At 37.6% G+C, this 16,920-nt stretch overlaps 3 protein-coding genes across 5 annotated transcripts in view; all 3 read left to right on the top strand.

Annotated features, from left to right (window-relative positions):
* The window catches only part of LOC114561036 (complement factor H), a 232,826-nt gene that overhangs the window by 143,254 nt on the left and 72,652 nt on the right, over positions 1–16,920 (top strand). The gene's annotated exons all lie outside the window — the stretch shown is intronic.
* LOC114561038 (complement factor H) overlaps positions 1–16,920 on the top strand; it is a 173,613-nt gene that overhangs the window by 123,795 nt on the left and 32,898 nt on the right. The gene's annotated exons all lie outside the window — the stretch shown is intronic.
* On the top strand, positions 4,610–10,673 carry LOC114561043 (complement factor H-related protein 2-like). The gene is made up of 4 exons (XM_028586703.1): positions 4,610–4,767; positions 5,348–5,527; positions 9,433–9,612; positions 10,455–10,673. The coding sequence occupies exons 1-4, from the start codon at positions 4,698–4,700 to the stop codon at positions 10,643–10,645; spliced, it is 621 nt and encodes a 206-aa protein (XP_028442504.1). The 5' UTR covers positions 4,610–4,697; the 3' UTR covers positions 10,646–10,673.

Raw genomic sequence — 16,920 nt, 5'->3', positions numbered from 1 at the left:
GAAGCGTTTGTGAATATGAAACTGGCTTCCCCGACGCTGGGACTGCCAGATCCCTAAAAACAGTTTATACAGACCGATGATAAGAGCAAGAGCTGTGTGACTCTGTGTTGCTGCAACACCACGATGACAAAACTCTGTCCGGTTGCAAATTTCTCTGCTAAACTTGATTCTGCCACTCGAAGCATTAAATACGCCCTGTTCCACATTCTGTGTCACACATTTTGTGGGAACAGAATTAAACTCTCTGTGGCCAGGTACCTTAGATATTACTACTCTGTTAGATTGCAAAATGTCACTCTAACAGATTCACTGTTCTTAACCCTGATTTTCTTCTCCACACACCAGCTGACCGAGAGAAACAATGGTGTTGCAGAGCTAAATGTGGTCTGAATACCATGACCTGACCTCTCTGACACACCTCTCACTAACCCTGATTTCATTTTTTTTTTAGGTTAACAGTTCTTCTTTCAGAGACTCTAACCGTGTGGGCATCTCTGTTGTAGGTGTTTCTGATGCTATCCATTTTGGACCTCTGCCATCTTATCTCTCAGTACAAGCAGTAGAGCTAATTCTTCCTAACAGAAAGCTATCCAGCTTTTTCTTTCCTAAATTTTGCAAAGTTGACACATGGGTTAAAACCAGGTGTAAAAGGTATGATTAGGATGATGGAAATACAATTGAGGGAAAAACAGTTGTTTCACAATGGTGAAGCAACATTGGTTCACAAATGATTTCTTTTTGGATCAAGACTACTGTCAGCTAGTGTAGGAGCCAAAGCCCTAATTACTGAAATAATTCCAAAATGGAGAATTCCTACCAAAATCTCAAGTATAGTGGTTTGCATTCAAAATGCAACATGCCTACATTTGACAAAAGCTCTGCTTATTGTCCTGTGGTATAGAATGTGCACGCGCAAGCGACTTAACCTGTCACCCTTTTGAGATTTTGTTTACAGCACCTCCACACATTGGACTTGGGTGAAGAGGACACCCACCAGACACACCACTGTGTGAGGACCAACTGGTAACGTATTATGTCTCAGTGCAAAAGGCACAAATTCCTGATGACCTGCTAACAACCACAATGAGAGCAGCAGAGACACTCAGTGAGGTGATTGGTTAACCCTCACTGTAGACTAAGCTTACAGAGCAGCAAGGCCATAGCAACACACACACACACACACTCAGAGATAAGAGAAAAACAGGAGTTGTGCATGTAGAGTTCAGCAATGATTTTGATATAGTTTGTCATGAATTATAAGAATGTGATATGTTTCCCATATCAGGTAACTAATTGGATAAATAGAGGTCAATCGGAAGTACTTAGGTTTGTTCTATAGGCCTAAAAACTTTAATTTGTAATGATTTTTACAACTACCAGACAGCGAGTAGTATAACTTTGGGTTGCAAACTAAAGATAAAAAGAAAATAAACAACATATTTTTGTTTAATTCGTCTTAGTTTATTGGTTATATTGAAACCAATACAGGTTGATATGAGATTTCAGCCTAAAAACAGTTAATTTAATATTGTACTCTAGTGAGTTTTTTCAGTAAATCTGCACTAAAGACTTTGTTTGTATTTTGATTTGCTATATCACAAATACGTTAAAACTAAATTAATTGATGATGTTGAAAACACTTTGGTGAATGGTTTTCTTTTAAAAGAAATGATTTATTGAATTTTGTGTTGCTTTTATTCAGGTTTTGCTGTGTAACACAGGACAGTGTTAATGGCTAAACCACTGAACAGATTTATATATGTGTTATTTTTTTGAGTCATGAGCTTGTCATGCCTCAAATAGAAGGGATACAGTAGCAATAATAAATTGGGTGTTTAATGAATGGGGTGTTCACATAATTTTTTTAAATTTGAAAACTATTCTAAAGAAAATTTAGTTTTGTTTTGATTGACTTTCACTATTTACTTTAAAGGTTGTGTTAAAGTAATCTAAAAGAGAACAATTACAGAAGCAGTGTTTCCTTTTTAGCACAATTTGTATGGATTTTATAGAGTTAAACCAGCATGAGGGAAAGAAATGCGGTTTTATAATTATTGATATTTTTCCAGGTGATAATATTGATAAAAGAACAAATAATGTTTTTTGGAGTTCTGTTTTGTGCCACACGGCGCTTCATTTGTGTCAGTCGGGTCCATCTCACTCCCCCTCCAGCTGCAGGACCAGTGAAAACTGTCTGGAGGGTCGGACCAGCAGATGGACTGAGAGAAGGAGGGGGGGGGGCGAGAGACCATTCTGCTCTGACACATCTGACGCATTGTGAAGTTAAGTAGCACACAGACTCACATTCTGAAAATACAAGCATTATTAGGAGAAGATAATTAGAAGTACTTATTTTTACTTTTAAGATAAGTATTCAGTTGATGTGTCAGGAAATGTTTAAAGTACGTTTCATTGTTCGAATCTGAATTGGATTGATGAAAATTTGATAGAAATAACTTTGGCTTTAGGTAAAGTCTGACATAAAACATCTGTAAACTATTTTTTGTGTGAGTGCTGAAATGGGGTTTGAAACCATGATGATTAAATGTATCAACAACTTGGAGATATGATTAAGACTAAATATCTAAATGAAAATGTTTAATGTTGATGTGACTGCTTAATGATGTACATTATGAATAATGTACTGAGACAATGGTATACACATATTCATTTAATATTTACTCTCATATTTATATGTTTACACGAAAAGTAAAATATAATATAAGTTAAAGATAACTCTTATAAACAGTAAAAGATAATACTTTTATACCATAAAGATAATAATATATAAGCTACTAGTATACTTTATAAATAGAAGGGATAACAATTCGGTCAGGAAAAACTTAGAGGAAACAAGAGCTTCAGAGAGAAGTGAACTGGATGACTGTCTATGACTTGTGTCTCTGAGCTTTCAGCACACCAACATAAAAACTTGAATTGACTCAAATGCCTAAAAGTTTAGAAAAAACAAGAAGTTGCCTTTCAGGCCAGTTCCTGCTGGTACCAGAGAGCTAAAAGTACTTTTGAATTAGGATAATAGGTTTCCTATTGATGGATTGTATAGGAGTTCAAATTAACAGTTACTTTCAATCGGAAGTCAATTACGTATATATGATCTACTTCTTGCTTTCATCTGAGGGAATTTAGCTCACACTGGGGAAATTCATATAGGTGATAAACAAACAGTTGGTTTTTGATTTCAAAGACAAATTATGTCATTTTTAGGAATAACTAATTTGGATTTCAAAGACAAAAAAGTTAGTATCAGAATTTGTCAAATGCTTACAGATGCTATTTGTAATCTGACATATTTGGGTTAAAAAGAATTAGGATTTTTGTACACAAACATATGTGTATGAAATATGTTTTATTGTCATCAAACTGCCCGACCAATATATAGGCCTACAAGTCCAACTGAAATGATTAGTTGCTAAATCAATTAATTGATAGACAGAAAAACTGCTTTGATCGTTTCCAGTTTCAAAAAATGTGAGGACTTTTTGATATTGCTGTTTTTTATTGTACCTTAAGTACATATTTTTAATGGAATATTGGTGGTAACAGAAAATGTTTACTATAACTATCTGTATGAACCTTGTTTAATTGACTAACCCCATTTAAGCAATATTTTTGAATCAATGATGACATAGATCAAACTTTGAAAAGCAGTGTGTTTAAATGCTCCTTCTTACAGAGGCTCAAAACAGCCAAGAAGGGGACCACACACACACACACACACACACACACACACACACACACACACACACACACAACACAATGGTAAAGATTGTTTCCAACGATTTGTCAAGTGCTAGCAACCTCTGACAATAGAAGACATGGACGACGCGATCTGCAAAAAATATATGTAATCATTAAAGTAATTTGTGTATTGTGATTAGGTTGTAATCAAAAGGGTGGAATGTAATGGCAAAATTACATTTAAGCACAATTCCTTATATTTTTATGTTTTATTTCTACTTTACTGCTCTCACAAATGCTGAAAGAGTTTATCTCATTTTCCACATGTAGATTTTCATTCTAACTTTGTGAGACATGCAGTCTGGAACATTATGTGAGCCTGAACCGATAAAAGTACAAGGTCACCCTAAAACTATCTCTAGTTTTCCCATGCCAGTTAAGATGTAACTGGGGGGTGAAAGTCGTACAGGGAGGAGGAGGTGAGATGGCTCCAAGATGTCTCTTGTATTCATCTGATTGTCTTCATTTGTATCAGTTTGCCTGTCAAAATTGTAGCGTCATAATAATCCAAGTGCGTGTGTGTTATCACTCTGAAGATGCATATAAGCCTAGTGTTCTTGTGCACTCATTTGAGAAACTGACTCCACACTGGGCTGCGGCCTTTTGTGAAATCATGTTGATCCTATTTGCAAATATATATGTTTTTTAATAAAATACAAAAACCCAACTTGGTTTTAGTCTCAGTCTGTCTTATATGTTTCAATTTACTAAACTCTCAAACTCTTTCCCCTGCTGCGAAGGAAAATTCCATAACAGCGCGCGCGTGTGTGTGTGTGTGTGTGTGCGTGCGTGTGTGTGTGTGTGTGAGACTGTTTCACTGCAAAGGTCATTTCTACTGCACAGACAGACTTCAATGTGAATAACTCTAAGAGGAAAAACATTACCTCAGCTTCAAAGAGTGGAGTTTTCCTAAATACAGCGATTCCTGGATCTTCACAATGAGACTCTTTCACCTTCTTTGGCTTTTTATCCTGTTACTGAACAGTGAGTCATCTTTACAGCAGAATGGTAAGCATGTCAGATTTCAGGACCATTTTCTCTTTTGAAAATAACACGCATGCATACATTACATACATACATTGATGCTAAGACACCAGCTAAAAAAGAAAATCTATGTTATGCTATGTCTATAATTTATCATAAGCACATTTATAAGACATACTACTTTCATAAGGCTTTGTAAAAATCAACCAATAATACAAAAATGTATTCCAAATGATTATCAAAATTGAAAATTGGTACTAACATATAATATGCTGAATTTCCCAACAAATGCAGTAATAACATGTAAACTGATACTGCCGCCACCCGAGGGAACCAGATATGAATCTGCTTCCAGAAATGTGTTTTTACCTGGTGACACATTGAGAGTCATTTGTGGAGAGAAGTACGGGATTTCTAACAATCAGGAATCAGCAGTAACTACATGTAATGAGGATGGAGAGTGGACTATCAGACCAGTATGCACAGGTACAACCATAGACAGACTGTGAGATTGTTGTTCTCTACTGTGTGTGTATGGTTCATTAAACTGTGATGATGATTATCAATCTTTACTGAAGATACACAAGTCTGTCTTTTATTCTAGAGGTCGTATGCAGCAATCAAAGACCGCAAAATGTGTATTCCTTGGAATACAATTGGTGGCAACAAAAAAAAATGGGTGAGACTACAAGATATTGGTGTAAGATAGGCTACATGAGCACAGATGGTGCTACCCGGGCCACATGCACCAGAGAGGGATGGACACCAAATCCACTCTGTCGAGGTATTGTGAACTTTATATTTCTTCCCTTACTGTTTTATGGAGTTACTTTTGTGTCCATATTTTAAGTGTGGAAAGAGCTATGAAAATGGAAATATTTGATTTGCTTTGATCAAGTGGCACAAAGTGGAAAACTGATTTAATAGGAAATATTTATATTATGTTTTTAGTATAACTAAAAGTTTAAACATTCACCATATAGTATTAAAACTGAAAGAATTTGAAGATTCTACAGCCTTCCCTGTGATCAAGTGGCAAAAAATTAAAAGGAAAAGGAAACCAGATTTTACAATAAATAATTTATGTATTTGCAATTTATAATCCTAAAACTTAAAAAGGTTTGTAGTATAACTAAAGGTTTTAAGATTTACAGTGGTCTGGTTAAAACTGCATATCATAACATTACTGGTAATTTCCACTGTCCACTCTCCAAACAATGGCAAAGGGTTTAAAAGCTCAAAGAGAAGAAGGACTAAGGGGACGACCCTGTTAAAACAACTTTGCTTGGATTTCCTAAGAAAATTTATTTTTCTTTAAAATTTTCACCATACTTCAGATGGCCATTTTCAATTAAAGGACAAATCCAGCGCAAAATGAACCTAGGGGTAAAAAACACATGTGTACCGAGTTTGACGTTCTCTGGGATATGTTTTCATGCTAATCAAATGTGACCAGTTTTATCGCAAACCGCTAATTAGCTTATAACGCTAGTCGTCGGGGCAGAGGGTAAAGTAAAAAGAAATTGCTATTTCTATACCACTAACAAGGCTCAAAATAGCACCACACTTCCACGGTAGCATTAAGAACTTCGTAAGTGTACAGACAGTTTATTAAAAAGATAGTTTAGAAAGACAATACCGTTCATGTATACTATCTTTTTAAAAAACTGTTCTGTACACTTACAAAGTTCTCAGTGCTTCGGTTTACATGTAGAGACCCTCATTATGCTACCTGGAAGTGTGGTGCTATTTTGAGCCTTGTTAGTGGTATATAAAAAGTGATTTCTTTTTACTTTACCTGTTCCCAGACGACTAGCATTATGAGCTAATTAGTGGTTTGCGATAAAACTGGTCACATTCGATTAGCACGAAAACATATCCCAGAGAATGGTCAACTCGGTACATGTGTTATTAACCCCTAGGTTCATTTTGCGCCGGATTTGTCCTTTATATATGAAGGTGAATTTGCATAAGGGACTGTTCGTTATTTACTTAAGGGGCCACCGGAGGAGTTTTGGGACCTTTAGTCAAAATAGACCTGACCCTCCCTTCATTAGCAATACATTTTGGATGACCCTCCAAAATGAGTGGGAGAATAGGGATGACACTTCCCAACAATTTATTGTAGTGGTTTGCGCTTGGCATAGATGTACAGAGTCCCATTGTTTTTTTACAGCTATGACTTACATGACTAAACCTCTGCATTCTTACCTGACACACTCCTCTGTTATGGTGTGGTGGCCATTTCAGTAGATTTACTCACTAACATTGACTACGTTTACATGCAGCCAATAACCCGTTCAAAACTGGAATATTAGCAATAACCTGGTCGCGCACGGCAATGTAAACACCGGCAAAAACCCGAATATGCTACCTGGGTTACCCCTTTCTAACCCAAAATGTTGGTCATGTAAATGGGTATCGGCATATCCCCATCAAAAGGAACATTGATTTGTGTTCTGCGCTTGTTCTATTCGCAAGGAATCTTGGTCTTTTGAGTAGAGGAACTTCTTGTATGCGCCAGAAAACATAGTTATAATAATAATTATATACTATAATAATACAGTTATATAAGTAGAGGTAAACATGGCGAGACGCAGCACAGCACCACACTTTTGGAGCGAGGAGGAAACCAATTTCTTTATTAGTGTGGTGAAAATCAGTAATATAATGTCTTTTGTTGACGGCAGAAAGTACCGAGATTTATAAGAAGGTGACCGAGAAGTTCTTGCGTCTTAATGTTGTCCGTACGTCCAGACAACAACCGTGCGTCGCCGTTTACATCGGGATATTGCCAATTGATTACAAATTCCATGTATACAGGAGTAACTCTCTCTGCTCACGCATGTAAACGGAATAGTGACCTTAACCCGACCATAACCCGAAAATTGACAGCTTGTAAACGTAGTCATTGTTGTGGGAACACAATATGCATGGAAACTAAATGCACACTTCCTGCTTTACTTCAAATACTAAGTTACTTATCTAGTAAACTAGTATTCACATGAAATAAAACAATAAAACATTGAGACCATTCAACAAAGAACACTGGGTAATTCAACACTGGTTGCTATGGACTCATCACTAGTCATTTTATATTTTAGCATAGGTAAAGCTGCCAAAGCCGAACATTATCCAAAACTCCATTTCTCAGATGAGCGTCAATTTGGGAGCTTGCATGCTACCACTCGTTCCTTCTCAAATGCCTTGAAAAGGTAGCCTGGGTAAACCCTGACGAACTTTGCTCTGCAAGTCAGTCTGGCGAAGAGCCCATTCAAACCGATTTCCAATGTCCCCAAAATCGAGGCACCTGGATCGTTGGTCTGATTGGTTGGACTATATCCAATGCGCCCAGAGGCCTTTGAGCGGCGTCTGTTGGTGACGCCCCTTTGGAAATTAACTGTCAATGAACCTTTCCCAGACCCACTCTCAGTTACAAATGAGGGGTTACAAAGGGTCTGGTGTCAACCAGGCTATTGAAAAGTTTGCACAATTTCACAAATAATCACCGGGACCAAAAGGATATACCTCCCATCTCATACCTTCCGGGCTGCCGGTTAGTGCTATCTACAGCGTGAGTTTTGGCTTTTCAAAATAAAAGCTTGCGTCTGGTCAGCTATGTTTTCATACGATGTTTTGGAGGTTTTTGAACTAAACAGTATGGCAATCATGCTAATGAATAAAATTATTTTTCAGCAGATGTCTTAGTTACAACAAGATTGAGCTAAGCAGTTTTGTGTTTGTATGCGCGAGCGGGATTTATTCAGTTTGGGAAATCCCATGGTCTCTAAGCTACAGGTCTGGCTGACTAAACAGGGAGGGACCCATCTGCTAGCAATAGGGGCCAAGACTGAGAGAGCTACATGGAGCTACATGGATAAATACGCACAAGCCACTTTGAAATTGTGTTCTTCTCATGAATACAAAAGTTGGGTGACCCTCCCCCCTGGACTAAAATAAATTGGATAACCGTCCCCTCAACAAAGAATAAAAACACATGACCCTACCCTATTTTCCTCCGGTGGTCCATTCCATGAATACCGAACAGTCCCTAATATGATATTGCTGTGGCCAGACTTTCAAATTATATTTTGCAATTGGTCCTTATCAATTCTTTTTAGTTTGATTTACTGTTGTTCATTTTAATTTCCAGCATTTAATTACATATTCACATTTTTAAATGGCCAGTTTTCCTGGTCAGACCCCATAGTTCACATTCCTATGTGCTCATTAGATTGTGATATACTGTCTAGGAGAAACAATATATTTAGTCATCATACAGTTTTAGGATATGTTTCTACAAAGTATTAGAAATCATTGAACAGGGGGAAAATGTACTAAATTAAGACCAAAGACTTATTAGTAAATATATTTTCAAATTTAAAAGGTATATCTCATGTAAATGTATATTTACCATGTCTTCAGTTCTAGAATCACATCCATCTTCAGTGGATATAAATATAGGCCTAAAAAAGATATTATATTTAGGGTCAAAAACTGTTTTTCAGACTGATTTACTGATTTGTATTTATTTTTTAGGTTGACATTTTTTAATGCAAAATATTGTGTGATGTAAGCATTTTCCGCAGCCCTCGCCCACAAAGGTGTGCCAATATATGTGAAACCTCTAAACTGTGCCACAATCTAATACCTCAACCTCTACCTTATTTGTACCAATATTTTTTTTAGAGATTGTAGGCTGTGGGAGTCCACCACCACTCACAGATGGAGACATCAAGTACACCGTGAAAACTAATTACAGCCATCAAGAAAGGGTTGAATTCATGTGTCAAAATTACTACACCATGGAGGGTGGGCCTAACACAACCTGCATCAATGGTGAATGGATTGGACAGATGAAATGCCTCAGTAAGTTACAACTTCTTTCACATTTTTCATGTTGCATTTGTTGAGGATTTTGCATACAGTATGTAAAACATTTTTTTTGGTTTGCATGTAGCCACTTGATTCAAACATTACATAATAAAGATAGGCAAGAACTAAATAATAATTAACAGGCAACAATGGGTCTTAAATTAAACAGTACAGCTGAACACAGCCCTACAAAGCCAAAATATGAAAGAAGAAATCATATATATATATATATATATATATATATATATATATATATATATATATATATATATATATATATATAACAGGTAAAGTCCATTATCTTAGCAAAGTAGCAGCAACAGTGGACTTAGCGTCCTACTCTAGGGAAATTCACATGACGTGATATGAGTAAACAACCTTTAAATCACATTTAAAATTAGATTGTAGATTATTGATTTCAATATACTTTAAATAAAACACAAATACATCTGATCCCTAAAATTATGGACAGTGTATGATCAAAATAATAATTTTCCTTTAAAATAAGACAAGAGAGGTGAAAGAACACATTTGTTTCGTAAATGCTGTGTCTTCCTCTGAAGATTGTTTAGAGGCAGAGTGCAGTATCTGCATTTCTTTTAGGTAATACGAGGTTCCTAACCTATCGAAAAAAGGTATAAAAAGTCTTATCTGTTTCACAGTTTGCTGGCCAGTAATGCACTGATTATTACCATTTTTTACTATTATTATTACTGATATTCATTTGTTAACTCTAAATATATTTTTTTATCCAAGATAAGTAATAATTATACATGGAGTACGATGTGCAGTAATTTCCCATTATTAAAGTTCTGTTTATCTGTTATCTCTTGCAGAACCTTGTATTGTGGATAGAGAGCTCATGAACAGATATAATATTGCCTTCAGATATACTAATTCTGATGAGCTGTATTTTGCCCATAATGATTTTATTGAGTTCACTTGTACTAAAGGAAGACACACCGGCACATTGTCCATGCGTCAGAAATGTATTGATGGTGTGTTGAACCTGCCCACTTGTCAATAAAGGTTTTAGTTAACTGGATGTGATAAACATGATCTGGCTGGACAAACATGTAAATGATTAACGAGAAGTACAGTTATTAACTGATCTTCTGTACCTACTGCAGCAGTTTGAATAAAACATACATGTTTTCATGTTTTTTTCTTCATATCTGTTTTATTAAAGGTACAATATATAACATTTCTGCATTAAAATGTCTAAAAACGACCATACCTATGTTATATATTTGTTTGAGTTGTGTTCTTACACTATCCCAAATGTTTCCACCAAATGTCAAACCCAGAGAAATCTGTTGTTTTATTTTCAGACACGGGACGTTTCCTGAAGTCACCCGTCAGTGGCATCATATAATCTTTCACCGTCTAGTTTCTCGTAACTTCCGTCAGAACACTGGCACCAAGATGATATGTTCAGGAGTAATTGTAAATCATACAATGTCACAGAAAAAAATACTTGTAACCATAATACTGCTTTTTTGCCACACAGCATCATTTTGTGATTAATTACATGCCACTTTTTATCACAGTAATACAACAGAGACCTTATTTATTGATACATTTTAATATCGATCCAGCTTAACGTTACTACAATGTGCTGGTTGACAAGTAGCTGATGTTAATGCTAATGCTTGGTGGGTAACATTATGAGGTTATGACATTGTTCAACACGCTCATAAAGTTATTTTTAGTATGATTGTTTTGACCACAATTAAGTTCACTAGTAACGTTAACGTTAGCTGTATAGATAGACAATTAATCTAATACTAATTTAGCCAGCTAGCACACTCCAGTCAGTCTGCCTCACTCCCCCGGTAGGCTACAGAGAGACTTGAGTTGGGATGACAGCTGACAACAGCCCAGGACATATAGCTAGCTAGTTACCGTTAGCCCCCAGTCAGCTATCAGCCAGCCACTTTCATTACCGCAATCCACCCGGCCAGAACTTAACTTTAGTGACTGGTGCTTATAACGCTAACGGCAGTTTTATGAAGCGTCAGGAAAAAGACCATATCAAACCCAGCATCAAGTCACAACAGCGGCCATCCATAGCGTTAGCTACATCTCCATTAGTGCTACCGGTGTCCGTGCCGAAAATCTCCTCCCTGACGAATTTCTCCCCCCTTCGTGTTTAGCTGTCTTTACGGTTAGCTAATTTAATCTGACTAAAAGGTGGGTTAAGCACCAAAACGAAAAATTCAGATTACAGAAAAGTGAAGGGGGAGATCGTTCCACCATGCAGCTTGGAGATGTTCTGCTGCTGCACAACGAACCATCAAACGTCCTTGCCATACCGGAGATTCCCCCAGCAATACCCACCCACACCCGTCTCTCAGCCTCCTTGAGTAGCTAGCTAGCCTTACAACAAACCCCATCGGCCCCGGTTATGAAACCATCCAAAAGGTGACATTGACATGTGAAATATAATGTGATAGTCACTGTGATTTTAGCTACTGGCTAATGTTAGCTTGCTGGCTCACTAGGTAACTGGTCAGCTACCAATACAGATCGAATCAAGAAAAACGTAATTATGTTGGGGAAAATGCAGCTATTTTTTTAGAATGACGTGAATAAATGTTACTAAACATAACATGAATAAACTTGAATGGGTAAACTTGTCCGTGAACAAATGCAGTCTATGATTCTTACCAGTGAAGGTGTTTAACAATAAAAACTACAACTCCTATAATTCCACGCAACTTCCCAACGTCATCAAAAGTCTGTGTTTACAAGCCATTGTTTTTGTTGAGAGACCCCTAGCTGCAGAAAGTTACATATTGTATGCAGAGACGTGCAGTCAGGGTAGGCAAGCTAGGCACTGCCTACCCTGTCAAAATTCAAACATAAAAATGTTTATTAAATAATTTTATTTAATAAACTTGTATTTCTATTTTTATTGTATATTCTTGTGATTTATATATGTGTATTATTCAAATTTTTAGGACGTTACGATGACAAATGTAGCAGTTACGCATAATCAAATACAAAAGAAATGGTAGAATAAGCAGTGCTTTTACTGTCCATTCATTGCGGATGACAAGCGAAAAACCCATGTTGCGCATGCGCACTTCGATCTTGTATTCCTCAACATGTACGGCAAAAAGCACAACTCTGCTGTGCCTTTACACGTAAATATGTTATGCCAGTAATCACCTACGTTACATATCAGACATGGACCAATTAAAATCGAGATATTACTGGACATTTGCGCAGCTTACGTCATTAGCTACATTTTATGTAAGCGTAATCCCCGCGAAATTCAAAGTCAAAATGACAGCAGCGGTGTCCGCAACTGGTCTTGACAATACCAGCCACAGCTTCGGTGGAGCGCACATTTTACCACTCTGAAACGGATCAAAACATAAAGTCGGAACTACGGGCAAGCAAGTCTTTCAGCCCTTGCCATTATGTCAATTGAGAGCCAGAGACTATGCAAACTGAAGGCCCGTAAATACGAGTTTTACAACGCTGTGATCGACGTCTTAACGAGGAAAGAGCGGCGGATGGATTTTATGTCTATAAATAATACCGATTGGTGAGTCAGAAACTATTTTGGGCTTAATATGAATTGATAAGTGTGGTTGAATTAATGCCGATTGCAAGCCATTTGCCTTCATATTCAATTGAGCAGTGTGTGTGTTTTCATTGTTGCTGACTAACAAACGTAGCCTAATTGTCCGCTGTGCAATAATTAAGGATAAAGATGGTTGCATAACTTCCATTCTGATGCTAGACATTAACTGTGTGTGTGTGTGTGTGTGTGTGTGTGTGTGTGTGTGGGTGGATATGTCATCCTGATTGGAAATTTCTTGATATTGACCGTGCGTGTGTGCCGTGCTTGTGCATAACGTTTACTGTTTTGATATATTAGCCTAATCAATAAATTAGGTAATCTGGCTTTCATAAATCAGTGCCTAGCCTCTCACTGACATCACCGCACGTCACTGATTGTATGTTTAAAGCATTTGGTTAAGTAGATCAGACACTACTTTGTATGGACTGTAGAGGGGCCCCACCTAGGGTGACCATACGTCCCGGTTTGACCGGGACCGTCCCGATTTGACCGGGACAGTCCGGATTTTGAAGTTAATGTCCCGAGTCCCGACAAAAGCCTGTCGGGACGCTAAAATGTCCCAGTTTTAGGAGGTGCGGCGTCAGACGATTTTGCTGGGGCTTGAGGCCCGAATGTTTTGAGTGTAGTCCCAAATGTAACTTTTTCCAGATTATTTTTCCGAGGCGAATAGAACGGGCAGCTACATGCAGGGTCCGACCATGTTGTGTTTGTTGCTATCACCTAGCAACTGTCTCTACGTGGAGGAAAAGCTGTGAAAGCCGGGTGAAGTTTTCGGAGGAATCCTAGCCAAATCAGTGTAATACATTGATGCCATCAACACAAAGTTAAGGAGCGCAATACTAATGATTTAGTTTGAAGTTCCTGTGACGTGATGTTTACAGTCTATTGTTCAGACTCAACCACACGGAGCTCTGAAGAAGACCTGTGCGTCTCTTAGTGTCCACTCTCTCTGTAAAATGCAGCGCAGCCTCAGGTTATAACGGATGCGCTCTGCTGTCGACATGCTGCGGTAGATGTGTTGCGTTTGTGCTCCGTGTATTTCTGCAGTAGATTCGGTTTTCCACCTCCGATGTAGAGCAGCGTACGGCCACTTCCCTAGCTAAACTCTTTGTCTCATTCAGACACCCACACAGGGCTCTGTGTCTGTCAGAAGGTCTGAGAGCTACAGCAATCACGTAAAACCAGACTATGGTGCAGGTAGATTTCTGAAATAGTGACTTTATTCTTGTAATAGCCTATTATAACTTTATTTTTCTCAAAATCACGACTCCTCAAAATCACAGAGAACACAGATATACTGTATTTTGAATGTGCACAAAGTTTTGGACATTGCTCTAACACATCTGAAATATTACAGTCCAGGGGTTTATTAATAGGCCTACATTAACAACAAAAGAGCCAAACAGGAGGGAGGAGTAAATGATGCCTAGGCTACATGTGTGCTGACTCAGCTATAATTAGAAAAGTCCATCCAAAGGAGAATACATATTTGAAAGCAATACATAATGCCTGTTAGCCTTACTTCAATAAATTCCATTATGTCCTTTATATTTGGATTGGATTTGCAGCATACATTGATTCAGAAAAAGGTAGAAATAGGTGCATAAAAATTCACCAGAATGCAGGAAATGAAGTGTTTAATGCTCAAAATTTTCAATCATTTTAATTCTTTTGGTGTTATTGGAATAAATAACACTTCAAAATCTTTTTTAGAAAAATCTCAACATAAATCTCATTCTGAACTGAAAAAGGATGTTGCTGCAATTATGTTAATTTTACCGAAAAAAAAACAAAAACATTTATTATTAGATGAGGAGCCTATGATCAAAATAATGAAGTTACTGTCTATGTCTGACCTCGGCTGGCACATGTTCATGTTAAAAAGCGTGTGCGCGTGCACAAGCACTACGGTCACACGCAAAGTGTCCCGGTTTCAGCTCCCGGAAATCTGGTCACCCTAGCCCCACCCCTATCTTTGGAAACACAGAAGTTAACTACCAACATAAAGTAGATTAAAAATAGCTCCACCTTGATGATTTCAGATGCAGTATTTAAATATATATATATGGATATATGTGTATGCTTTTAAAGTCAATCCTCCCATTACCAAAATGTGTTCATTATATCCTGCACAATAAATACTGATATAATTAGGAAACATAATACTGCATTAAAATTGAGCCATGACCAAAAGCCCATATTAAAGGGATACTTCACCAATTTAGCATTAAGCTTTGTATCAGCAGAAACACAGTAGTATTTTTGAATGACCGTGCTTCCCTCCTTCATGTCCCCCTGAGACGAGAGATCTCTGTATTGTGGGTCTGGAAAAAATCTTCAGATGACGTAAAACAAAGATTTTTGCATCATCGGAAGATCAGAAGATCAATCCTGCTTGCAAGTGTCCGCTCATTAGACAACAAAATGGACTACATCCAACTTCAACGAAACTCCCAACGCGAGTTCAGAGACTGCTGTGTTGTTGTTGTTGTGGAAACATGGCTGAACAACCGGACTATCCAGCTACCAGGCCGGCTGCTCTGTCGCCGGGTAAGACTAGTGGAGGGAGGCTGTGTTAACACAGACTGGTGCTTGTTTCCAACTAACTGCTAACTGCTAGTGGAGTTTGTGACTGTTAAATGGCGAACATTCTACATTCCACGCAAATTTAATTCAATTTTATTTATAGTATCAAATCATATGAGAGTTATCTCGAGACACTTTACAGATAGAGTAGGTCTAGACCACACTCTATAATTTACAAAGCCCCAACAATTACAGTAATTCCCTCAAGAGCAAGCATTAGCAATGGCTATTGCGACAGTGGCAAGGAAAACCTTCCTTTTAGGAAGAAACCTCGGCAGACCCAGACTCTTGGTAGGCGGTGTCTGACGGGGCCGGTTGGGGGTATGATGGCGATAATAGTCGCATTGTTTTTTTACAGCTGTGTTTATAGTCTGTGTTTACAGCCCACCAAGCGCTAATAGAAGTAGCTATGTGTTAGCGGAACTTTACGGAGCATATAATGTGTGTGCACTAAATGTAGCCTGTTTCGTATGTCGTTTTTATATAATGTCGTTTTTATACAATGTCGTTTTTATATATTTGAATTGTGTAACCACTTGAGCCACGGTGAAATGTGGTTAAGGTAACCCTAAACCTAACCCAGTTTCATGTATATGGTTGAAATGACAATAAAACACATTTGAGTTGACTGTCTCACTGTCTGTAAACAGTAGGCGTGGCTTGGGTGTAGAGGCTAAAGCAGCGAAGCAAGTGCATTCTGGGATTTGATGTCTTTCATCCACATGAGCAAAAAACACATTTTCTGGCTTTTCTCGGCCTAGAAGCCACCAATGTCTAAATATTTTTACTTTTTTAATTTTACTACATAAGTGACCCAATTTAAATATATATTCATCTTTCCAATGGTGAAATATCCCTTGATTGTGTCGGTGTTCTGATGGTGTGATGACCCTGTCCTCTTGCCAGTAAAGCTTCAGTTGACTGGAAGTGACATGAGCTGTCTGGAATGATTAACCAGAGAGAAAAGATATTGTATTGTTGTGTATTGTAGTGCAGTTATCTGTAACAATTGTAATATAACATGAATGTTTTTTGGCCCTAAAGCACTCAGTGCTTTATAAATCAACAGTACTAGTAGTAAACAGGAAGCCAGTTAAAATATCTGAGAACTGGAGTGATGT

Source organism: Perca flavescens, chromosome 9 (assembly GCF_004354835.1).
Source record: "Perca flavescens isolate YP-PL-M2 chromosome 9, PFLA_1.0, whole genome shotgun sequence".
NCBI classification, from domain to species: domain Eukaryota; kingdom Metazoa; phylum Chordata; class Actinopteri; order Perciformes; family Percidae; genus Perca; species Perca flavescens.
Note: the sequence above shows the minus strand (reverse complement) of the source record. Positions and strands in the feature narration are given on the sequence as shown.

Bases quoted from the DNA above. Each gene is read 5' to 3' on its own strand.
- LOC114561043 (XM_028586703.1), top strand. From the start codon at position 4,698: ATGAGACTCTTTCACCTTCTTTGGCTTTTTATCCTGTTACTGAACAGT. The intron at 4,768-5,347 runs GTAAGCATGTCA...CTTTTATTCTAG, and splicing joins GTCATCTTTACAGCAGAATG to AGGTCGTATGCAGCAATCAA. The intron at 9,613-10,454 runs GTAAGTTACAAC...TATCTCTTGCAG, and splicing joins TGGACAGATGAAATGCCTCA to AACCTTGTATTGTGGATAGA.